Source organism: Furipterus horrens, unplaced genomic scaffold, assembly GCF_987537825.1.
Source record: "Furipterus horrens unplaced genomic scaffold, mFurHor1.1.pri manual_scaffold_11, whole genome shotgun sequence".
NCBI lineage: Eukaryota > Metazoa > Chordata > Mammalia > Chiroptera > Furipteridae > Furipterus > Furipterus horrens.
In genome coordinates this window covers 3,146,118-3,170,778 of record NW_028327181.1, presented here as the reverse complement: position 1 = coordinate 3,170,778, position 24,661 = coordinate 3,146,118, and the positions used below count along the sequence as shown (strand labels likewise).

Sequence of the window (24,661 nt, the reverse complement as noted above, 5' to 3'; positions counted from 1 at the left end):
TGCCTTGAGGGGTTTTAAATGAGTCTTCAATGAGAAAATGTATTTATTCATGCTGCCCGTGGGACGAGTCCCAGGCATGGTTCTTTGCCGGGGGACAGAGCCAGACAGCACTGTCTGTGCCCTCGTGCAGCTCAGTCCAGAGGCGAGGAGTCAGGGAGAAGGTGCCGGCAGCCGAACTGCGGCGGAGGAGACCGCGCCTCAGGGCAGGGCAGTCGGGGAAGGCCTCCCGGAGGAGGAGGCGTGTGGCCTGAGAGCTGATGCGCAGCAGTCAGTCGTGCAAAGGCCGGGGAGCACTGGTCTAGCTGGCCCAGAGCCGGTGCCCAGCGTCCCTTTACGCTGCCCTAAGGGAGACCGCGGAGCTTTGATTTGTGGAGGGTGTTTTTTTGTTTTGTTTTGTTTTGTTTTTTAAGAAGAGAGTAGATGACCTCAGGTAGAACAGATAATAAATAACCCGTCAAAGAGAGGGGCTGGCCTACTCGGCGTTTTAGCGTCTGCTCTAGCTTTGCACATCCCACGGTGCTGCGCGCGTGAACTTCGGAAGAACGACCTTCAGGAAAGTGCCTTGAGCTCCCGGGCAATTGCTCCCTTCTGAGCAGGTCAGGTTTCGTATTCATAAGCTGCTTTTTCTCTTTTAAAAAATCCAGTGTGTGCCAAGCACTGCTGGGGACACCACATCACACCGCTCGTGACCCCTGGGCTCGAGGACTTCCCACGCTCCAGGGTGCGCGTGCAAAGTGCCGGGCTGGGCGTCCCATGGAAGGCCTCGTGGGATTCAGAGGGGTCTTAAAGAGCGGAAGGGTTCTGAGGGACGGGGAGGAGGAGATGTCAAGGCTGACTGCTTCCCTCGAAGCTAAACAGCCCTGAAACAAGCCCGCTTCTTCACAAGTCTTGGCTTTATCAGTAAAGCGTTCCCGTCACCTAAGATGTTGGATGGCCTTTCTGATAAAAACCAGGTGTTACCGGACACAGAAAATGTAAATAACTTGGCGTCCTCATTCAATCAACAAATACGGACGTGCCAGGCAAAGTTCTAAGTGGGCGGGGGGAACCCCGCAGTGGGAAAGCAAACGCGCACGAAGGCCCCCCGCCGCCCGGGAAGCCCCCTGGGTGCCCTTCTAGGAGACCCTACACGGTGCTGGACTTGATGGGCCATGGTGGCACCAGGCTGGACGGCTGACACCGTAACGTGTCTCGCCGGGTTTAAGTCACGTCAGAAGACCGTCAAGGCATGCATGGGACGCCCTCTCTCCTGTCTCTCTCATTAAAGACCTAAGTGATCACGACGAATCGTCAACGGATCAGTGGAGAAGGAGGGAAGACGGATGAAGAAGTGGCGGCTGGCGACGGCCGGGGGCCTGGGGTCCGTCTCTGCGACGGGGTGGCTTTCCCTCAGCACCTGGGCCGGCGTCACCGTCCTGCCTGCGCCCTCGGTGCCCACATCGGCGCCGCTCCGTTGGTGTCATGTCCTCTCTTCAGCCCGACGGGCCTCCGTCTCCTCCACGCGGCCCCGGACCCCCGCGGCCCAGGTGAGTTCAGGAGACACGCGGGGAGGAAAACCGAAGAGCCCCCTCATCCCTGTGAGGACCAGACTCTGAAGGTACTTCACCTGACCCCCATTTTACCGCCTGACACGCCATCAGTGGAACTCAGGGAAGATAACCTACAGCAAAGCGAACTCCTCGCTGACTTAAGACGTGCAGACGTAACATGCTATTCTGCCCATTACAACGTCTTCAAATCTTTTCAAGAACATGAAGTTTGATCAGGACCATTTATACTTTTCAAACGGAAGTCTGGGCACAGGGCGGCACCCCCTTCAGCGGTAAGGAACACAGAAAGCGTTACCAGCGGCGGGCGTCTTCAGGGCCGCGCCCCCGGGCTTGAGGATCTTGGAGGGGACCTTGAGCCCGCTGGGCCGCAGCACGCTCATCTCCCCGGTCTGCCGGAGCCGCTCGTCCTTCGTCCGGCGGCCCTACCTCTCCCCGACCATCGATCCGGCTGCGGGCGGTTCTGCAGGGAAGCCAGTCTCCGGGTCAAATCTGTGGAGAGAAAAAGAGAAGAATTTAGACTCTCCGGGAGAAAGGACGTAGAAACAGCAGTTACGGTTAAAGTGGCTTCCCCAGTCTAAGCGCTTTCCTATCATCAACCACCTCTGCGCGGAACCTAGGAACCTAGGAAACCCCCGATACTGAAAACACGACCCGCTGCGGAAATGGATTCAGGAGCCGTTCACGATCCTGTAGACACGTAGCCGACAGGAGCAACAGATGCACTTCTCTTTACTAAACCTACCCACGCCCGCTCCGTCCAGGGCCGACAAACACACAAGGCACAGAAGGGGGCCTGGACTGAATGGGGGGGGGGGGGGCTTTTAGTTCTGCTTGACTCGCTGCTGGACGCCTGCATTGTATGACCACGGGCCTATTCTAGCTGCACAGTTTCTAAATCCACAGGATTACGCAATACTCAATATAGAAACACGGATATGTTAAAGTCAACAAGGGTTCAAACTAAGAAAAAGCCGTATCTAGGGCGTGGCGAAGGCAAGTTATCTTTGTTTGGTCTACAGAAAAACAACAACTAAAAAGAACCAATGAACTTCTGACTTACTCAGGACCAGAGGTGAATCTACAAGTTTGATCTCAGGCAGACCACTATGTCGGCACATTCTCTTTAAGAGAGGAAGGCAACCTCAGGATTCCAGAACAAGAGAAAATATTTCTAAACGTAACACCTAAAGTCAAAACAACTCGAAGAGGAAAACACTGCTACTTATACTCCCCCGGCGTGTCCTCGCTGGCGGAGACCGGACGATGAGCCGCAGGCCTCCCTCCCGCACCCGGTCTCCCTCGCGAGCAACGGCCGCCCGGCCAGCCCGGCCAGAGGACCTGCCGCGGTCCCCGCAGTGGGCTGAGCTGTGTCCTCCTCCCCCCAAGACAGGTCCATCTGGAACCTGGGAATGTGACCTCATTTGGAAAGAGTCTTGGCAGATGCAATTCAGTGACAGACCTCGAGATGAGATCACCCTGCATTACCTGTGTGACATGGGCCCTAACTCCAGTGACAAGTGTCCCTGCTGGACTGGGAGGAGGCCGTGTGGAGACAGAGTCAGGCCTGCAGTGCTCGACACGCCAGGGACGGCCGCCCGCCCCCTGCAGCGGGGACAGAGGCACGAGACCCAGTCTCCCTCCGAGCTCCGGAAGGAAGCCACCCCGCTGACTCCTTCATCTTGACCTTCTGGCCTCCAGAACTGACACAATGCATTTCTGTTGTTTTAAGTCTCGCAGTTTGTGGCCATGGAAGTTTTTCTGTTCAAGGGTAACCAGAAGGAACGGAAATCAAGCAGCACCCCTGCCTCGCTGGGCTCCCTCTGCAGAGGGTCCGAGGTGGATGACGCGGGTTTTGAAGTCAAAGGTAACCTGTGTGCTTTGGCGGGAGAGCCTGATTAGCAGCAGGAGCTGCTGTGTATCGGGAGCCGGTGGCTGCCAGGCCCGCGGGCGAACACCAAGCCCCGGCAGCGGCAGCCGCGACACCGTCACTGCCGCGGTGCCGGCAGGGGGCTGGGAGTCCGTGGGCCAGGCCGGGGGCTTCTGACTCAAGAGTCAGGTTTGAAACCGCTTCATTCACTGTCGGACCCTCCCCGCACACGGCCTACAAGCTGCACGCAGGGTCACTGGCTTGGATGAACGGGGACGGGCTGAGCCCCCTCCGGACTCAGCACAGAAAATCTGAGGAGGACGGGGCCGGTGAAGCGCAGAAAGCACCGTGGGGCCTCGCCAGGTCTCGTCCATCCTTCACCTCGGCCGAGCGCCGTAAAGGTGACAAGAATCAGCTGGATGGGGACAGAACACGCAAAGGGGCGCAACGGTCCGGGAAACACAGTCACGGTGACAGGAAAGAGAACTGCTCCTTAAAACACTTCCCTCAACAGAAGCAGCGGATTCTCGGGCCCGGTCACGCACTTCCCCCGGAAGAGAAGGCGTGGACACCAACCCGAGAAGCGGCTCAGCGGCCGCAAAGCCCACGCAGCTCAGACTCTTTAAACGCCGCGGCCTCAGAAACAGGCAGGCGGCTGCGAGGACCCCGAGAACGGCCATCAGCTCAACGTTGTGACTTCCGCTGGGCAACCTTCAGGCTGCTGGCTCCTGGGCCCCCAGAGCGATGATGTGGATTCCAAAGTGGGGACCTGTGGCTGAGATTTAACGAAGGGGAAACGTCTAGTCTGTCGCAACAGAAGAATTCAGGAGAAACAGGTCCTGGAAGGGGCTGAGAAGGCGGGAGGGCGGGGAGGACAAGGGCAGGGAGGGAACAGTCCCCAGGCAGGGCAGCCCCCGAGCGGGCCCCGAGGAGGTCCTGGTGTGGCACGGGAGCTGGCAGAGCAGGGGACCGAGGAGGAAGGGGGACAGGTACAAAGCCTGTGGGTAAGACCGTGAAAGGCTCAGTCTGGCGAACATCAGAAGACTCTGGTAAGACTCAAGCTAGAAAAGGAAACCGAAAGGAGACTCGAAAGAGCCTTGGAGACAGGTCAGCCTCAGATGTGCGCCCCCCGTTTTACCTGCCTTACACCCCCATGAAAAGCCGCCTTTGCCTGGTGAGCCTACGGGCGCAAACTGAAAGACGGCTCAGTGTCCCCTCTAGCCCGGCCCTCATCGCACGTGTCTGTTTCAGAGTCTGGCCAGACCAGCAGGGCCAATAGAAGACTTTCATCAAGTGTCACCCCAACCGCGGGTTGCAGACAGCAGATGGGGCGGCCAGGGCAGGCCTCCAGTTTCAGGCAAGAAGCGTCACGAGCATCTAACGTCGATGGCTAGACTGTGGCTACAGAGGAAGGTTCTGCCCTGAACCCTTCAGCTGACAGCTCAGTGAGGACGCCCCTCGAGGGGCCACGCAGATGAGACGCCGCTGGACTCGGGACCAATCCCAGACGCCCCTGCGACTCCGGGCCCAGGCCGAGGCGGGCGCAGACGCTGCACGGCAGGCTCGCCTGCATACCTGGGGCCATCTGGCCGGGCGCGGCTGGCCTGGGTCTGCAAGCCGGGCTGCACGCTCCGCGTTCCAGATCCGCCCTCTCCAAGAGGGCAGCCAGCAGCCATAGGCCCTGTTCACACTTTAAGTTCTTTTAGAATGAAACGGAATTTAAAATTCAGTCCCTCGGTCACGCCGGCCCCATTGCTAGTGCTCAGGAGCCACCGGGCGGCTTCCAGAACCATTGCCACCGTCACAGAACGTTTTCCAGGACAGCCCTGTTCTAGAACCTCCTCCACCCGGGGACGGTCTCCCTGCCAACGAGTGCCCTTCAGAGGGGCCGCGTAAGGAATCTGTAAGTTTATTCGAATAATACCGCTTTGGGCAAGACACTTTCACCTCCTCTTGTACGGATGCCCTCAGAGAGTCTGTGAGCTGTACCGTGTCGGTGACCCTGCAGCGACCTCTCAATACTCCACTGGCTTGGCTCTAAAATGCTATGAGCCATTTCCAAAATTCGAATAAAAAAACCTCAAAAAGAGAATAATACACAGCTCCCGAACACAGGGAAAATGTATCCAAATGGCTGTCAGAAATCAACATCCCTCCCCTGGTGAAAGAACTTCGGGCCTGGGATAGCTTCCATTTGTTCTTAAGTCACTTTACTTATAATGTCACTTTCCAAACCGCAGGATTGCGACACATGTACAGATGCGGCTCCTGAATCCTGTACGGGCACCACTGACTGATACCACAGTTCTGGTATCTTTTCAAAGGTAAGAACCACTTATAAAATGTTTATCTCTAGAACCTAATAAAATGTTTCTCTCTAGAACCTAACCCACTTCTGAACAGCCCAGAGTAGCTACCGTTTTGGTTGTATGTTCTCTAACGGGAGACGCGGGAAGAGCGACCCACTTCCGAGCCCCGGCCACGGGCCGCCGCGGGGAAGCGCTCCGGGGACGCGCCAGGCTGACTCCGCCGGCACAAGCCCGCCCCGCTCTCCTCCTCCTCCTCCTCCTCCTCCTCCTCCTGGAAAGGCCGACCCTTCCACCTCCAAACAGGAAGCTTTGCTGTAAACACAACACTAGGGGAACCGTGTTGTTTATTTCTGTGTAACCTACAGGTTTAAAAGGCAAATAAAGCCAGGCCTGAAATAAGCAAAAATGTTTGAACTAGGTCAGTACTGTACTATCCTCGTTTGTGATGTAACTCTAAAGAGCAAAGTTAACGGGCAACATATTTATTCTGGGGAAGCGAATAACCTTAGAAGACATATCCTCTTTGAGCTTTCAAAATAAGAAGGGTGCTTTACGTGTCTTGAGAACGTCAGCTTTACTCTGAGTTAGGATTCCTGAAAGCAGGACTATTCTCCTTGCACCCGGTAAAAAAATGTGTCCTGCCCTCTAGGAGGTCAAAGTTCGGAGCAGCTAGCACACTAGATACTGGAAAACGCCAGCATCCAGGGAGACAGAGTGATAAGAACCACGGGAGCACATGGTAAGCACCGCAAATGTTAGCTATTATTATTTCTGAGAATCCAAGCACCACACTTTCTTTTTAAAAGATTTTATTTATTTATTTATTTATTTATTTAGGGGGATGGAGAAAGAGAGGGCGAGAAACATCGATCGGCTGCCTCTCACACGCGTCCCTGCTGAGAACTGAACCCGCAGCCCAGGCACGTGCCCTGGCCGGGAATCGAACCAGCGACCTTTCGCTTTGTGGGATGAAGCCCAACCCACCGAGCCACCCGGGGCCAGGGCTCCAGCACCCCACTTTCCTTTCAGCTACAGCCCCTCTCACTACCCAGTATCTGAACAGGAAAGCACATAAAAATCTGTCTTCTAAACAAAGCTTCAGGGGTCGGGAGAAGAGGCCAGGAAACCCAGAACATCCGGTCACTGCATCCACCCCTTTGTAATCAGCAACCACCTAAGACACGCCTCATAAAGGTAAGAATTTGGGAAGCATCCAGATAATACAAAAATGTACTTGCAGTAAAACACGAGTCACCAGAGACTTTGGGGGTAGGGGGTGAAAAAAGGACTCTAGTCATGAACCCCACATGCGGAGGTGCAGCTCGGGCCCTCTGACACGCTGCACGGCACACAGAGAGGCCCCCGCTCCGGCTGCCCCAGGACACGACCCACCCACCCACCGAGTAAGCTCCAGGGGCCCCCGGGCCCAGCCTCTCCGCTGACACCACTCACACCCCATCGCCATGACCCTTCCCCAGAGAGACCTTGCAGAGAGGACGGAAATTCAAAGGCTAAAAACTCGATCCTAGTCTCCCTGTGTAGGAGCAAATGCTGGAAGCACAGAACTGCTCTTAATGATGACAACGGATCTGAAGCAGCCACACGCTGTCCCTGTAACTACACTTGACTTAAAACCGGCAGTTTCGTGCCTGCGACCTCTGTGTATGGGACGGCTCATTTCCAAAGCACCGTCTCAGGGACACCTCCGTCACAGCAGCGCATTTGAAAGGGACACGCCTACTGAGTCCATAAAGGACTCCTCATTCCAAAGAAAGCAAATGGCCTGACTGGTGCAGCTCAGCGGGTCGAGCATCGTCCCTCAAAGTGAAAGGTCGCCAGTCCAATTCCCCATCGGGGCATGCGCCTGGGTGGTGGGCTTGGGCCCCCGTCGGGGCGCAGGCGTGGGAGAGGGAGAGGCGGAGGCAGCCGATTGGTGTGTCTCTCCCTCTCTTTCTCCCTCCCGTCCTCTCTCTAAAAACAAATAATCTTTTAAAGACAGTAAATGTTTTAAGACTCTAGGTCTTCCATGTTTAGGACAATAGACTATGCGACTGTCAGAGAGGGAAACAGGGAACACAGAGGGCAATGCTCTAAAAAGGAATGTCTACCTCAAAACTCGGGAGACGCTGGGTCCCTCTGGTACTGATCGCCCTGGGCAGGAAAAGAGGTCCCAGAACAGAACCCGTGGGAGGCACATAATCTCTCGTCGACTCAAACTCAGAAGAAGGGTCCAACATCTACTTAAATAAAAGACAGGAGTGAACAATTTACCAAGTGCTTGCACAACCCTGAAAAAGATTACATGTATTAACCCGCCCAGACGAGGTTTCTGGGCGTCTGTGTGAAACGCTGCCTTTTCTTCCCGCGGCGACTCACACGGGGACAGAGCGCATAGCCGGATGTTCAAAGCCTGACGGGGACCACCTCTCCGCTGTGACGCGTGTGCGTTCCGGTGTCTGGGTCACAAGGGGTTGGTACCACGGATACCCAGGCTCGTCACGGCCCACTGCTCCTCGCCTGGTGCCACAGGTGTTCTGTCACAGGACAAAACTGTGCTGTCTGCCCGAGGGAACAGGAAAATGGACAGCAAACAGCGCCCGCGGCTGCTGGCAGTGACAGCAATGTCACTGTCGCAGAAAGTAGTAAGCATGTACTCACTCACACCGCAAAGTATTTCTGCGCTGCTACTGAGCTTTCTGTTTTTACATGTCCTGTCGGGGGATGTTTTCAACAGTGATCTGCATTATGCAGTCTTTTTCGGCAAATGACAGAGGACCTAACACCAATGTCTTTCCTTTCTATGTACAGAAGTCACAGGAAAGTCAACGGACATGTAGCAACACGGGACAAAGCCGTACCTCATGGCATCTGCAGAATGGGCCAGGCCTCAGCTCCCGCCCCGCCACGGGCCGGGCAAACATTTTGAGCAGTCCTGGCTGTGACGTCACGGTGACGACCTCACAAGCAGGGATTCTGATGCTGGCCTGCCCCGGGGGACATGGCCTCAGTGCCTGAAGGGAAACCCAGACGGTCGGCTCCCTGACTCTGGCGCTGATGACGTCTCAGGACAGGTGCCTCCCCCCCACCCAGGGCCTCCCTGCTCAGACCAGCCGCGTCTCCCCGCTGCTGACCAGTGGAGCAGCGCAGGCGGGCGGAGAAGGCACGTCCGCCCGCCTAGGAACTCAGCGCGCCCCCGGGAAGGTATCTTGATTATTCCCCGTTTGCGCGTTCTTATTCGGGAACGCAGGGCCTCAGTAGCCTCCCCTTGAAAACGAAGCTACATTGAAGAACTCTGAAGACCGAGCCGGGAGGACTCGGGAAGGTAAGATGTGAGCCCCGCCTTGCCGCTTGAAGACATCGCTAAGGTCCCCGCTGTTCACAAGAGTGAGGGCGACGACGCGGGAGCCAGAAGTTCGTGTCAAAGGCGCCAGCAGCGCGGAACCTCACCCAGCTCGGCGACGGTGCCCTGGGCCGAAAAGCAGCAAAATCGCCAGACCGTTATCCTCGCGCTGCTCCCCCGCCCTCCCGTGTGCCGGCACGGACGAGCCGGCACAAAGTAAGAGCAAGTGGAATTTTATAGACACTTCTGCGTGGTTAAAAATGCTTAACTTGGAAGGAAATGTAACGCAGGCGGAGCAATAATTATCTCCAGGTGCTGGGATTACTGCTACTTTTTATAACTTCTCTGTGTTTTTGTGAGTTTCTCAACTGTTATTTGATAAACAGGTGTAATTCCATGAGCAGGAAAAAAAAATTAGTGATTTTTGAGCCCCAATAAAATGGCTTCAGCCAGGGAGTTTGGAAGCAGACTCTCCTGGGCTGCTTTCGGCACAGGAACATGAAATGCGACCCGGGGCCCGCAGGAGCCGTGGAGATGCGTGTGCAGCGGGGAGGTGCTCCCCAAGCCTGTTTTCTTCCTGGAGGAACAGGCCCCAGCTCCCAGCTCCCTCTGCGGCCCAGGGTGGCCACGTGCCGGCGTTCCAGCCGACGGAATGAGAGGAGCGTGTGGGTGCGTGCTGCTGCTAAGCCTGGCCCACGGAACCCCCGCAGGCGTGCGCAGCCCTTCCCACGGCCGATGAAGGTGCCCGGGGCAACGTCAGAAGCGTGGATTGAGGACAGCGGGGTCACAACCCATGAATCCCTTCCCCCAGTTCCCTCATCAGGAAGAGCCTGAAGGACTTCTCCGTAACTGAAAATAAACCATTATCTGCGCGTCACTAAAATTAGTGGTGTTTGCTCACAGCAGCGAGCTTACCTTACCTAAGACGGTGGCAAAGACGGAAAAACGCTGCTTAGAGCTTTACCATCATCTAAGCAAATTTGGAATCATCTAAGTAAACTGCTCAAAGAAACTCTGAGGGTAAGCACCCGAGATAAAAGCGCTTCATACCACGAAAAGCATAATTATACGGATAATAAATACAAGTACTATAGTTTCTTATAAGCAAAAAGACATTTTACTGGCGGGAGCAAAATGTGTTTAAAAAGCAAGTCTGATCCCAGCCAGCCAGCACTTCCATAAGGTGTCTGACGAGGAGCTGGTAGTGGTCTGGTTAGGGGATTGTACTGGGCCTGCTATCGTACGTGCCTGACGTCTTCCACAGAAAGTTTTTATCGCAGAAGCTATTTTAGTAAAATCCAAACCACCCTGCCTTCTCAGCACTTCATAACCGTAAAAACACTTAAGCCATTTATAGAAATAAGAGGCTCTTCAAAACAAGCAGTTCCCCAAAAACACACCTGGTGTGAATTACGCTCAAATAAAAAGGAATAATATTCTTCATGATTCCTCCCTGATTTCCGAAGGTTTTGCTTCGTTTTTGTTTTTCAGTTCGCCCCTACGCCTGAGCCATTAAAAACCAAATGTTTACAGAGAAACTTAGACTCGGAAGTTCTGTCCCGACTGGAGGAGCCTCAACACGTACACAGCTCCCCCCCCGGCCTCCGTGTCCCCGTCCACAGTCTGAGGGTCTTGATTGAAAGAGACCCACTTCCACGCTTCTGTGTTCTCCCCGTTTCGGATTTCAAATCCAAGCCCAGCGGCAGGGCAGGGACTCAGAAGCGAAAGGGAAGCGGCCCCGCGGTTGCCAGGTAAGAAGGGCGCTCTGCCCGCCTGAGAGAAGCAGCACCCAGGCCCGATAAGATCAGCTTCCAGGGAGCGCAGCCTCTCCTGGGACGCGCCCGCACGGCGGGTGGTATCCCCCGCGGCAAATCACGGCTCCACACTTGACCTCAGTCCCTTTAGGGGCCACTGGCCCCTTCAGCAAACTGAACACGCTCCTCTATTTACTACGGCTGGCAATTCTGCGGGGAGGCAAAGCACAGGGGAGGGGCTGGCCGTGACCTGAGTGCGTGCCAGGGAAGGGTTCCCACGCGCCCGGCAGCGGGCAGCCTGGGGGGCTGGCTTACCTGCGGACAGTGGGGCGCAGGCTTCTGGCCCCCCTCTGATCCTCCGGGGCTACCTGTCCGTGAACTTAATAGCAGAGGGGAAAGGGGAGAAGGCCTCAGAGTGGCGGAAAGTCTACTTTGGGGGAAAGAGGGTTCTGAAGCTGCTTTTCCAGCGAAGCAGGAGGAAGATTCAAAGGCGGTGGTCTACGGCCACGTTCCTGAGCGTGGGAGGTTCGTCCCCAGCTCGATCCTGTCCCCTGAAGTCACGGTTATGTAAGGGCCGGCTGTGTGCTGTGTCACTTGCTGCCCCCCACCCCCAGCCCGGGAGACGCGGTGTAACCTGAGCCTGCCCGCTGCCCGGGCCGCGGGCACCTCCCCTGGACAAGAAAGGCGAGTTATTCCACGTCCCCCTTTCGCTTTCTTTCCCGGTCTCACTTCTGCAAACACAGAATAGAGCGAAGGACGCAGAGGAGAAGAGCCCTAATACATATTTTCCGCAATTCCGGAGGAAAACACGGAAGGCTTTCTCTTTTTAAAAAAAAAAATTTTATTGATTGATTTTAGAGGGAGAGAGGAAGGGGGACAGTCATTGATTGATTCCTGTATGTGCCCTGACCAGGGCTCGAACCTGCAACCTTGGCGTATTGGGACGACAAATCAATAAGCTGATAGGCCTGCCTGGGCCCCAATTTAAACACAGCTCGTGTCCCGGCTGAGCCGAGCGTAGGGTCCACAGTGGGGAAGTGCACACTGACGCCCCAGAAATGGGCGGTTTCTACACCCAAAGCCCACACTTTCTCAGGGACTGGCTCAGAAAGGACCCACGCAGCCCCAGCCCCTCCTCACAGAGGCTTCTCCGAGGAGGCTTCCGCCTCCCCTTCCCCGGGACGGCCCCGCCACGCCACGGTGCAGCCTTCTATTACTGAACGGTGACTCACACTCACTCCCGCCTCTTTGCATGCCCTGTGATGACTAAGGCGCTCGTGGTCAGGGATGAGACTTGTCTTTGCATCCAAAGGATCTAAAAAAGTATCGGGCACACACTAAAGAGTCCAGAAAGTTCTGCGTCGACTCATCGTCAAAACAGGAACCCATGACACGGCGCGCTCCTGCAATTTCAAACCAGAGCATCAAGTAACCGTGACTCACGGGAGTCCGAGGATTCCCCAACCCTGCAGCCTCCTTTAAAAGCAGGTCAGTGAAACCACGGGCAAACTGCTCACAGATGCCTCCCGCGGGTGCTGGACGAGAGCCGTGAGCCTCGAGCTGGAGCGTCCCCTTTCTCCACGCTCCTAGTCTCTCCCAGAACCACGCTGTTCGACAGAAATACAATGCGAGACGCGCGTAGTTTTGAATTGGCTAGTCGCCATGTTTTTAAACATTAAAAAGAAACCGCTAAAATGGATATTTTATTTAATCCAATATATCCAAACGGTGGCTTCCAAATGTAAGCAATATACAAATTACTAACGAGCTAGCCCCTGTTCCTTTTCTCATACTAGGTCTCTGAGATCCAGGGTACTTTCTACTGGGACCACCTCCCTGCTTGGATTTGACACACTGCACGCGCTCCGCGGCCGTGCGTGGTCTGCGGCTCCCGTACGGGACAGTGCAGGCCGAGGGTGTAGGTGGGAGGTGACCAGAAGGGAGCCCTCAGACTGGCGAAGGGGGTCCCTTTGCCAAGCCCCCTGGGCAGGTCACATTGAGCTTGTCATTGCAACACGGAGGTGAGGAAAAGAGCAGAGAAATGCTTGCAGGAAAACTGGGCATAATTTAGCCATTCTTAAGAGAAAAAAGAAAAGAACCGCATTTACAGTGAGAGGGCCTTTGAGAGTCCCTCTCTGACGGGACACACGACGTGTCAGGAGGCCCGGCCTGCGGCACTGGGCTCTGCCCAGTAAAACTGATAGCCCCACAGAGTTTGAAAATACACCCCCACAAAACTCTAAGTACAGAGATCGGGTTGCAGATGAAAATTTAATAACTGTGTCTCGCGCTACGAGAAAGGAACCCGAGCGCCGGGGCCGGCAGACGTGAGGCCCGTGCGGTGGCGGCGGCACTGCCAGCGCGGAGAAGGGCGGGCAGTCGCGTGTCCCGGGCGGCTTTGCCTTTGCCCCGCGGCAGGAAGCCGACCCACACGGGCAGGGCGTGTGCAGGACGGACTTGGGGGCCGGCGGGGGTTGCAGGGGACGGGGGTGACGGCCGCGCCCGCCGCAGTGCCGGTTTTCCGTTCCTTATTAACCGGGCCCGCCCCGGCCTCTGGTAAATCGCCCTGGACTCTGATTTGACATGTAAGACCCCGGGAAACAACTGGGGAACCCGCGAGTCTGGATAAAGACGCAGGACGCTCCGCGCGGGTGGCGGGGGAAGCGTCCCCCCAGGGTGGCCAGTCACGGGGAGCTGGCGATGAGGGACACGCAGCCACCTCAGGTCACCAGCCGCCACTGTCTGGCCTCCCGGAAGCTTGTCCCGTGGACACAGGGACCATGTATGTGCAGGATGCCAGCACACACAGTTTAGGGCCCAGGCCACAGAAGGGCCACGGCTGCAAGTGCGGGCAGCACCGCGTGAGCCGGGCCAGACGGGACAGCGGGGCACTGGGGCCCCGGCAGCACACGCGCGGCTGGTTTAAAGGGTCACAGCAAAATCCCACCCACGGGGGGTGAGCCTGCAGGCCGGTGCCCCTGACGAGCCAGGAGAACTCCTGGCATCTCCATGCCACCGCCAGCTGCGCCTTCCAAGACGCAGGGGTAAGGGGAGGCGAGCCGGGGCAGGGGACCCCGGCCCCATCAGAGAGGACCGCGCACAGGAGAGCGGCTTTCTGGAACTCCGGGCCGTCGTGTGAACGCCCGCGACTATGAATAGCTGCGTACAGCTCGGGCTGAGCGAACATTTATTTTTATGTTCCTGCTACATAGATCTAAGCAAAAAATAAGCAGCCTCCCGAAGCTCCTCTACCTTGAAAAGAACTGAGAAGGACGGGAGGGTTAGGGTTAGACGTGAAAAGCTGAACAATCTGAGCTGTTTTGCTCATGTACACAAGTTTCTACAGAATCCTGTGGCTTTGCAACTAGTACTTTTGGCTTAAAAGGGACGGAAATGACTGGGCCTGGTTAGTAATCCATCTCCCAGAAGAACATACTTAATAGGCCAAGAGCAGTCAATTATACTAACGTGTAAAAAGGAGCAAACATGCTTAATATAGCATCCTGGGGTTTTAGACTCGGAAGAGACCTTGGCAATCTAGTTCAACCTCCTCCTTTTGCCACGGAGGGAAATGCTTCTACTAAAAAGTGACATCAGCTAAGGTCATGGTTACTTAACAGGCTAGGACTTCAACCCCAGTCTCCAGATGAAAGGCTCCTGCCCCAAAGTATGCTGATGAATAAAACCTTCTGATCCGCCCTCACGAAAGCCAAGGCACACCAACCGCTTGTTCTGAACAAGAACGGAGCACATGAGAATCAGTTACTTCCTGGTTGTTCTTTTCTCTTTAGAAAAGCTTTCCTATTTTCCCTTTGCAAACGAGCAAATTTAATAGTTGCTACAGGTACCCCCGCCCAGGGAGGGGCACTCCTCTCCCCCAGGGGTGGACTTTTCCCCTCTCAGATTGATGTACATCTATTGGGAACACCTCCCAAGGTTACAGGTCTTTAGTTCCAATAAAAAAACCCCACATTTCTATATTCACAACACCAACTGAAGGACACCGGCCCGTTCCCAGGGAAGGAATCACTCTGCTAAACATACACACACGTCCGTCCCTGAGACAGTTTGCTATAGAGCCTCCCTACCCGCTGCAGAGGGAAACGAGATATTGGTTTCATTTGGATCTTAACACCCAACTTCATGGTTGGTTATTTTTTCCCTGTTTTGGCAATCTTCCTCACAGACGCACAGAGCAGGTTCTACCTTAGAAGGAACTGCCCCCCGCCCCCCACTAAGCTGTGGAAAGTGAAACTGACGAACACACACGCGGGCCTGGCACCTGCTGAGGCCCAGGTTCGCGCAGGAGGAGCACAGGCTGGCTTTCCAGGCTGCGTGTTTAAGTCCTCGTACATGGCAAGTTCTCCGGGGACAGCTGCTCAGGGAAAACACGCCCTTCGGTCACGGCAGGGCGCTCCTGCTCCAGTGAACTTTCTAACACGTGGCGGAAGAAAGGTTTTCATTTATCGTAGTAGTGGAAGTGGGCCCCCCGACCCCATCCTAACCCAAATGACAGAAGAGGGCTGAGGGGCCCATTCCTGCAGCAGCAGGAAGTCAGGAAAGACACAGGCAGCGAAGGAAGGGGAAAGGACAGTCCGGACAGGCACCCCGTTTTACACAACCTCACTTAGTCATCACAAGGACCGCAGACAGGGGCCGTCTCATCCCCGATTTATAGATCAGAGCACTGCGCGCCAAAAGGCTGAGCAGCTTCTACGACGTCCCGTGACAGAGCGGGCCCCTGCTGTCGGGCGAACGTGACCCTCGCTTCCATCTGCACTTCCGCGAACAGCCCCGGCTCCCGAGGGCAGAGGGTGGGCGCTTGTCTCCCGCAGCTCCGTGCCCCCAGCACCTAAGCTGGTGCTTCCAGAAAGCAGGTGCTCAGTAAACCCCTGATGAATATACGAATTAAAAGATCGTTGGTCATTCGTAAACTCAAGAACAACAAAAAAAACTACCAACCAGATACAAGCTGGACAAAGGACTTAATGGACCTTCTTTTTCAAAACTCTGAGAGTGGCCCATAAACACGTGAAAAGAGGCTCAACATCGCTAATCATCAGAAAATGCAAGTACGAACGAACTACAGTGAGGCACCACCTCGCAATCCTTAGCATGACCACAGATTTTGTTTAAAAAAAAAACAGAAAATAACAAGTGTTGGCAGGGGATGTGGAGAAAGTGCCCTGAACACTGTCGGTGCGGATGTAACTGATGCCGTCACCGTGGGGAACGGTGTGGGAAATTCCGTTATGCCAGTTTCACCGCCGTGAAAACAACTGAAAAACAAGTAATTGCTGTTCTTCTGTACGCCCTCTTTATCCTACGTGGTAACATACTACTGTTCTGCACTTTGCTTTTACGCTTAACGAATATTTTGAAGCCAAAAAATAAATGGATATGTCTCCAAAGAAGCCGTACAAGTGACCGATACGCACATGAAGAGGAACTGGATATTACTGGCCATGAGGCTGACCCAAACCACGACGAGATGCCGCACCTCGTCCCCCGCTAAGGTGCCTGGCATCAAAAAGACGGATGGTAAGCAGTGTTGGCGAGGACGTGAAGGAACTGGAACCTCATTCACTGCTGGTGGCACGGCCCCTCGGGACAAGTTCTGCAGGTCCCCGAAAGGTAGCGCCCACGCGGCTGGCCCGCTCGAGAACTCACAGGCCGACGGTCACGGCAGCATCCTTCATAATGAGCAAAAAGGAGCAGCCGCCCAAATGACCATCAGCTGATGGGAGAATAAAACGTGGCGTCCCCAGGCGATGGAATGCAATTCAACCTTCGAAAGGAATAAAGGAAGGAGACAGGTTACACTATGCGTGGGACCCTGACGTTTGCCGAGTGAAAGAAACCAGCCATACCGTGTGATTCCATTTCTGTGAAATGTCCCCAGAACAGGCAGATGTACAGAAGCAGAGTAGGGCTGGGGCTGGGAGCGTTGGGGGGAAGTGAGAAGCGGCTGCTAACGGTGCAGGGTTTCTGCTCAGTGCAAAAAAATATTCTAAAACTGGCTGTGGTGATGTTTGCGCAACCCTGAGCAGAAAAGGCACCTGGTGCACCCAGCAGTTTCCTGTTTACCCCTTGCAACCAGATATTTTTGACCAACCATCTGAAAAAAACGACTCAGTGATTCTAAAATGCTGGAGACCAGTAAGACGGAGCCTCGCCAGGGCAGGGAAGCCTCTCCTTGACACCAACCCAGCTTCTCAGCTTTACTTCCTATCACCTGCCCTCACACCACAGGGCAGTAGACCACCGGCTGGTACCTCAACATGCCTGTCCCATTGCTCAGTCTGGCCTGCGACGCGCTGCCTAACCTGTCCCTGCAGAGAAACCCTAGGTCTCCGTCAACACCAGCACGAGGGCTAATCCCCACTCGGGAAGCCTTCCTGGATTCCCTCCCACACATACCACGTCCAGGCAAACGAACGGACTGGTTTAGCCTACACCGTAGCAGATGATGAACGATCTGCTTTTTATCCGTGTGTGTGTGTGTGTGTGTGTGTTTTATGTCTTAGGCACTGAAGACACATATTATAAGACAGGCAAACCACAGCACCTCACGCTGAACACTCAGTTAATATGCGTCACGAAAATGTAAGGGCCCCCGGCTTATAAAACTAGTGGGACAGAGGGTCCCTGGTGCCTCGCGCAGAGTCTGCCCAGCATTCAACAAATGCTGGCTAAACGGGCACTTTGAGGACTTTCTCCTACCCCATGGGATGCTTTTGATTGGTCACATTCATCTGAAAAGCTCTGCTGTGAATTTAACCATGCTAACAGCCCAGGTGACTGACGGGCCACCAGTGGCTGGGACCTGGCCTCTCTGGTCTCCCCCGGCCTCTTTGGCATTGGAAAGGGCTCCCAGGGTCATACAGAGGTCTCTAGGTCACCACCACCGGATCCCGGATCGCTTTCGTCAGTACTGGGCTGGACAAGGCCGGTGCTGCCCCCACGGTGCAGAGGGAGGAGCAGAGCCAGGGAGGGGAAGTGACTTGCCCAAGTTCACGTGACTCACAAAGCCAAGCCTGAAGCAAACGCAGGACCACCAGGCTGGTTGGCTGAGAATGTTTCCAGTGACAATATTAACTTTTAATTACTTAAAAATAGAAAAATAGATCCAGACAAATATTTTTTATTAAAAAAGAAAAAGACTGGAAAGACATGCTCTAACATACTGAAATGATTTTCTCTGGACAGCAGAATTATGAATAATTTGCTTTTTTCTGTGTTTTTGCATGTTTTATGCCTTGTGCATTGAATGCATATATCATAAGGCAGGCAAACCATGTACCTCACGCTGAACCATAAGATAGTATGTGTCATGAGCCCTGGCTGGTGTGGCTCAGTGGATTGAGCGCCACCCTGAGAACCAAAGGGTCACTGGTTCGATTCCCAGTCAGGGCACGTGCCTCAGTTGTGGGCCAGGTCCCAGGTTGGGGGTGCGTGAGAGGCAACCACACATTGATGTTTCTATCCCTCTCTCTTCCCTCCCTTCCCCTCTCTCTAAAAATAAATAAATAGAATCTTTAAAAAAAATAATAACTTCACTGAGAAACTAAAATCTAAATTTAACTCTGGTACTAGATTCTCAACAGAACAACCTAAGCAAGCTGCAGGTGCCTTACAACAAAAATTATCAACATGGCTTCAGGAGATACACACTTTTCTCTATTCACCCACATGACACTCAGGGATAAATGTTTGTTTTACCGAGGCTGTAAAAAAATTACCCTGCCTATAAAGTTTATTTATTCTATAGTCTGGAAAAGAAAAGTCTAAATAGGTTCCTTCCTCCCTTAGGTATTAGAACATAATATCTCCAACGAGAAATCATTCTATGGAGAAAATCAGAGAAAGAATGCAGGAGGTCAAAAGATCTGATTAAAAGATGCTTAGGGAAATATCCCTAATAGCTCTTATGTTTCCTGAGAGGGGAAAAAGATACGGCAAGTATTTCAGCGCACGACTCGACTAGGGAATTATAGAATCGGGGGGCAAAGTCTCATTCCAGTTGCCTTCCTTTTATGCGTCCTTCATGCGTCAAACCCGAGCCTTGGGTGACGTGCACATCGGGAACCTCTGGACCGTCAGGCCCTTAACTTCAGAGACGATCCAGTAAATCAAGAACTGGGCGGTTTGAAGTGTAAAAAAATGGGCCGAGTTAAAACTGGGATGTCACCCAAGCTATTCTTAGACACAAGTAAGCAAAGGAGAGTACAGACATTAAAGTGCTTAATTCAAGTCGGGAGAACGTGAGACCTTCTGCTTCCACCAAGCACTGGGGCCGCACACCGTCTCCGCAGCCTCCCGAGGATTGCTGAGAAGGGGCAGAAGAGAAGGGCATCTCCCCCGGGAGAGACGTACCAGAGAAGGTGCTGACGGACACTCTGTTCCCTGGACGACTCCCTCTTCTCTGATATTCCGCAAAGAACACTTGAAAGGGTTTGTTTCTGAACCACAACAACACAGACCATTAAAGAAACGGACCCACCCATTGAGCTAGTGCGAGTGGAATCTGTCCTTCTGGAAGTGCCAGATGGAGATGAGGAGGGGAAACAGCTCTTTACTCCCTGTGGCCAGGATTCCTTGGTCCTCGGTGCCAGGGCCAGGATATTAACCCAGATGCCCCAGCCAAGTGCAAGGTTGGTTAATTACGTCTGCCAACCTACCAGAGAAAAATCAAGGCGGGGGGCCCTCTTCTCTTCCCTGATCGAAACCTGAAGAGGTCACTCTCACTTGAAATTCTTGTGCAGGCCCATCGGCCAGTGTGGTTTCCCTTAAAAGTGCATCGTAACGCAAATGCTGATTTAAAGCATATGGATTCTTTCAGTTCCATCTACATGGGAAAAATACACTATGGATATTAAAAATATATAAGCCGCTATAGTCATTTAAAGCCTCCCCAAACAGATATCTAAAAAATTCATATGCAGGGTGATCTTGCCACTGTTTTCCAATTAAGATTTAGGAGACCATCCTGGCTGGTGTGGCTCAGTGGACCGAGTGTTGGCCTGCGAACCAAAAAGTCACTGGTTCCATTCCCGGTCAGGGCGCATGCCTGGGTTGTGGGCCGGGTCCCCGGTTGGGGGCGTGTGAGAGGCAACCGATCATGTATCTCTGGTCGTGTATCAATCGCACACATCGATATTTCTCTGCCTCTCTTTCTCCTTCCCTTCCCCTCTCTCTAAAAGTAAATAAATACAATCTTAAAAAAAAGAAAAAAAAGATCTAGGAGACCAACATAAAGGTTTGTATTACACATAAATTTTGAACCACAAAACTTTTGAGACTAAAAAGGAAGGCTTTGCTGCCGGGAGCACAGTTCCAGGAAAGCGCTATATATGCAGATATCAGTTACAAGGCCTCCTCGGGCTGAGCCAAGATCCTACATACAAATAGGAAAGTATACACCCCAGAGCAAGTCTCAACAGCAAGTACGGGTCCGGCCTTCCTGCCAGCCACCGAAGGTTCCGCTGCCAACATATTCTGTGCATTGCTTAACAATTTCCAGCTCTGGATTCACTGGCTGTGTGGCCTTTTAGGTAAGTGCCTAAAATTCTGAGCCTCGGTTCCCCTGTGGTTAACTCTTTCTTCGTCAAAATCCCGAATAACATGGCATTATTCTGTACCTTTCACTATTTTAAAATATTTTAATAAGTACATATTTGGGACCACAACCTGCAAGGCCTTAAATTATCTGCCCCCTCCCAAGCCTCCACCTCAGGACCTTTGCACGTGCTGTTCCCTCTTCCCTCCTCTAGACTTCTACCCCAAAGTCACCTTCTCAGCAAGGTCTCCTCTGACCGCCCTGTCTGAGACTTCCATCGCCCTAACTCTTGTCCCCACAAGTTAATATTCCCCCCTCCCTGTTTTTTTTTTCTTATTATGTATCACTACTATAATTGTTATTAATATGGAAATTCTCTGCCTCCCCTACTTGAAGGGGAGTTCCAAGAGACCAGGGATTTCTGCCTGTTTTATTCACTGCTGTGTCACCACCTCCCAGAACGGCCCCTGGCACACAGCAGGTGCTCAATAAAAATGCGCTGAGTACTGAAAGAGAGCTCATTACAGCTGACAGGCAGGTGAAGCGCAGCACCTCACACCGAACGACAGGTTTGCAGGGAATAACACTGTCCATTGTTTACCACAGGAAAAGACACCCGAACAGGGAAAGAGAGTGACAGAGGCTGATCATTTGGATAAAGTGTAAAGTTATATGAGGTGAAAGTCTCGCGTAGTTAACACTGTATAGACGAGGTTTTCATAGTACAAATGTTAACCAATTTTCCTGTGATTTGATAACACTACTTGCCGTTTTTGTTTGCTTTAGCTTTGACTTCTATAAAGCCAATCTTGAAACTTGCGGACCTCATGTTTTCAACCACTAAACAAATATTTACTGAGCACATGGGCAAAACTCTGCAGAATCCTGCAGAGGGCGCTATAAAGTGACACACATGCCTGCAAGGACCCCACACACACACGCACATACACGCAAGCGCACACACAGGGAAGACCAGACATGTACCACAAGGGAAGATCCCCAGGCAGCCAATACATGGTGAATTCAGAGGCGCCCCTCTTTGTATGGCGTACGAGAGGGCCGATTCATCCCTTACACCTAGTTTAGTATCCAACAGAGAGAGCACGTACAAAGCAGGTCAGCCCTGGCCAGGTAGCTCAGTTGGTTAGAGTGTCGTCCCCACACGCAAGGTTGTGGTCTGATCCCCCCGTCAGGGAACGTACAAGCGCCGACCAATGATGCATAACTAAGTGGAACAACAAATGGATGTTTCTCTCTCTCTCCCTCTCTCTCTCTCAAATCAATGTTTAAAAACCGCAGGAGTCAAACATTACTAAGTTAAGTTCACATGCATGTATGGGTCACATGGGATGCAATAGACTCAATGTTAGACACTGGGTAAAAAAAGTATTTTAAATATAAATAAGGGCACCAGATTCTGACTCTCTAAAGAACAGAAACCAGGTCAGCCTATGTGGTACTTAGGTACCCTGGGCGCTTAAGCAATTGCTGAAAACAGGGAGGGGTGTGAGCGTTACCTTCAGACGGAACACCTACAGATTCCAACAGGTATAGTTTTTGCTGTTTGTTTTTTGTTTCTGTCTGTGTTTTTACCTCTTGGAACCGGGCCTACAGAGATGCCAAGGTGCACTTCTTTCTCTGACCCTTAAAAACGCAGCACCAGCCCTTGGCCAAGCAGTCAGCCGCTGCTTTGCTTTGATTGAGGTTGGCCTCGCTTCTTGCCCGAGACTCACTACACTAATTTAATTATTAAGCACCTGGAGTCAGACTACCTGTGCTCAAATCCTGGCACCTCCGCTCACTACCTGTGTGACCCTGGGTAAGGGACTCCACCTTTCTAAGCCTCCTCCATAAGATGGGGGTGACAGCAGCACCCTCCTTGGGTCAGATTGATCAGATGAAACACATGACAGACTCGCCCACAGCCTGACCGCGAGAACCCTCAAGAAATGTTCACTGTTGTTATTTCCAGAGGGAAAAAAGGGCCCCCAAGCTGGGCAGCAAGAGACCTGAGGATTCTTGCAAAAGGTTATCATTAAGGCCAAAGTCAAACCCTGGAATATTGAATGGCAAGTGTAACTGGAAAAACAAATTTTTTTAAAAAAGAAAAGCCAAGGTCAGCCCTGGCTGGGTAGCTCAGTGGGTTAAGAGCGGCGTTTAGCGACGCCAAGGTTGCAGGTTGCATCCGGGGTCAGGGCACGTACAAGAATAAACAATGAGAGCCCGGGTAAGTGGGGCAACAAATCCATGTTTCCATCTCTCTCTCAAATCAGTTTTTCTCAAAAAACCCGAAGTCAAAGACTGGTCTCTGGACTTGTGGGCACTCTAAGCAACAGAAATTCTAATAAAACAGTAACACCAACCGGGGGAACGGCCTCAGCCCAAGCGGCAGCGGCACACTCCTTGCTGGGGTCTCCCTGGCAGGCGCCGTCCTGGCCCGGAGCAGAAAGGCACGGCTGAATCGCCCCCCCAAAAATAAAATAAAATAAAAGGCCGCAGCGTGTTCCCCACCCTCCTTTTAAAATGCGGTCATTGGGGCCCAAGTTTCGCGGAAACAGGTCTGTAAAAGGACTGCAGGCTCTAAGTGTAATTCCTTCGTGCCAAAGAGGGGGGCGGGGGCGGCGCTCGGTCCCCGCCGGCCGGGGGAGCCACATGAAGCGCACAGGCCGGCGAGCTCAGGACTGGATTCCAGACCCGGTTTGGGAGCCCAGGGCCCCCAAACGAGGCGGGCTTGGAAAACCACCTCTGGGCAAGTGTCATCCGTCTCCCGGGCCACCCCCTGCCCAGGCAGAGGGGCCGGGTGGGGCGCAGCGGGGTTGTTTGGGATCCTCGTCACCTCTCATCGTCCCCCTTCTCCAAGAACCACAGTCCCACTTGGGCGGCGCGGGGTGGGGGCGCGGGGACAAAAGCCACCACCAGCCAGGCCGGGGCCATCCCGGCGACCGGCCCCGCCACGGAGGCCATGCCAGGGTGTCCTCCCTGTCGGCTCGCGGGCACCGCGGCCAAGGGCCTGGGGGACGCTCCGGGGAGCCGACAGTCGTGCCCGGGGGCAACAGGTCCGGCCCGGCGCAGACCTCCCAGGGCCGCGCGGAGGGGAGCGGGGCCGCCGGCGGCGAGCGGCGCCCGGGGCGGCGCAGGGCAAGGAGTCCAAGCTCCATCTTGAGGCGGGCGGAGGAAGGGAAGGCCGGGCGCGGCGCTCCCAGGGCCGGCTACCTCCCCAGCTGCCCCGGGGAGCACCCCGGGCACCGCCGGCCTCCAGGGCCATCCCCCCGGGGCTCCCGGGTCCCCTCCGGGCGGCCCGGCGCGCGGGGCTCGGGCCGATCACAAACGCCGGGCGGCCCGGCGCGGGCCCGGCGGGGCAGGAGGGAGAGGAGAGGGGCGACGCGGAAGGGAGAGGGTCCCCGCTCACCGCCGGCCGCCGCCTCGGTCGTCGCCGGTCCCCGACACCTGCGCCTCCGCCGCCTCCGCCGCCGCCGCCGCCGCCCGGCTCCTCGGCTCGGGGCGGGGACGCGGGGAGCGTGACGCGCCACCGCCGCCGCCGCGGGGCCGGGCGGGCGCGCGCCGCCAGCAGAAGACGCCGCGGCGGCTCCTCCCCGCGCGCCCCGCCCCCGGCCCGGCCCGGCGCCCGGAGTCCCGCGCCCGATCGCCCCGCCGCCGCCGCTTTGTCTGCAACCGCCGCGGCCCCGGGAGGCGAGCCCCGACCCGCGCCCGCCGCCCCGCCCTCCCGCGGACCGGGGAGGGAAGGGCGGCGCGAGGGACCCCGCGGGGCCTGCACCCGCGCGGCGGCGCGTCTTTTCAGTTCCGCGTTTCCGAAATTGCGCCCGGGTGTGCGAGTCACACCGGCCGATCGGTTCGCGGCTCAGCCCTTTTTCTCCCAGGCCCTGGGCGGGAAGAGCTTTGAAACGAGCGCGGAGGGGCTGCGCGCAGCCGGCGTGGCGCGGGCAGCATCCTCTGGCCCCCCGGGGCAGAGCCGGTGCGGGGTCCCCGGGGAAGGCTGAAAGGCGCTGCCCGCCGCGAGGGAAGCCTGGGGCGCCCCGGGAACGACCCCGCGCTAGAGACCCCTGGCACCGAGCCGAGCACGCGCGCCGCTCGTTAGTTGGAGAAAGGCCTCTTTGGTCCGCGCCAGCCGCTTGGACGGAAGCCCTGGTTAACGTCCCCGGGCCCCCACCCGCCCCCGCCCCGGATCCCTTTTAAAAGCGTTTGAAAGGCCCTGGAGGGGTGACAGCGACAGCCCGTTCGGGGCTGGTGCGAGCACGGGCGGCCAGCATTTCACTCCCATGGA

At 54.8% G+C, this 24,661-nt stretch overlaps 1 protein-coding gene across 1 annotated transcript in view; it reads right to left on the bottom strand.

The window, feature by feature from the left end:
- Positions 1-23,882, bottom strand: part of CLIP1 (CAP-Gly domain containing linker protein 1) — a 73,726-nt gene extending 49,844 nt beyond the window's left edge. Inside the window, exons 1-2 of the mRNA XM_090257304.1 lie at positions 23,789-23,882; positions 1,846-2,039 (exon numbers count right to left, since the gene is read on the bottom strand). Coding sequence (XP_090113430.1) covers positions 1,846-1,930 — 85 coding nt within the window. The 5' untranslated portion in view covers positions 1,931-2,039; positions 23,789-23,882. The remainder of the gene's footprint in view (positions 1-1,845; positions 2,040-23,788) is intronic.
- Between the last annotated feature and the right edge of the window lie 779 nt (positions 23,883-24,661).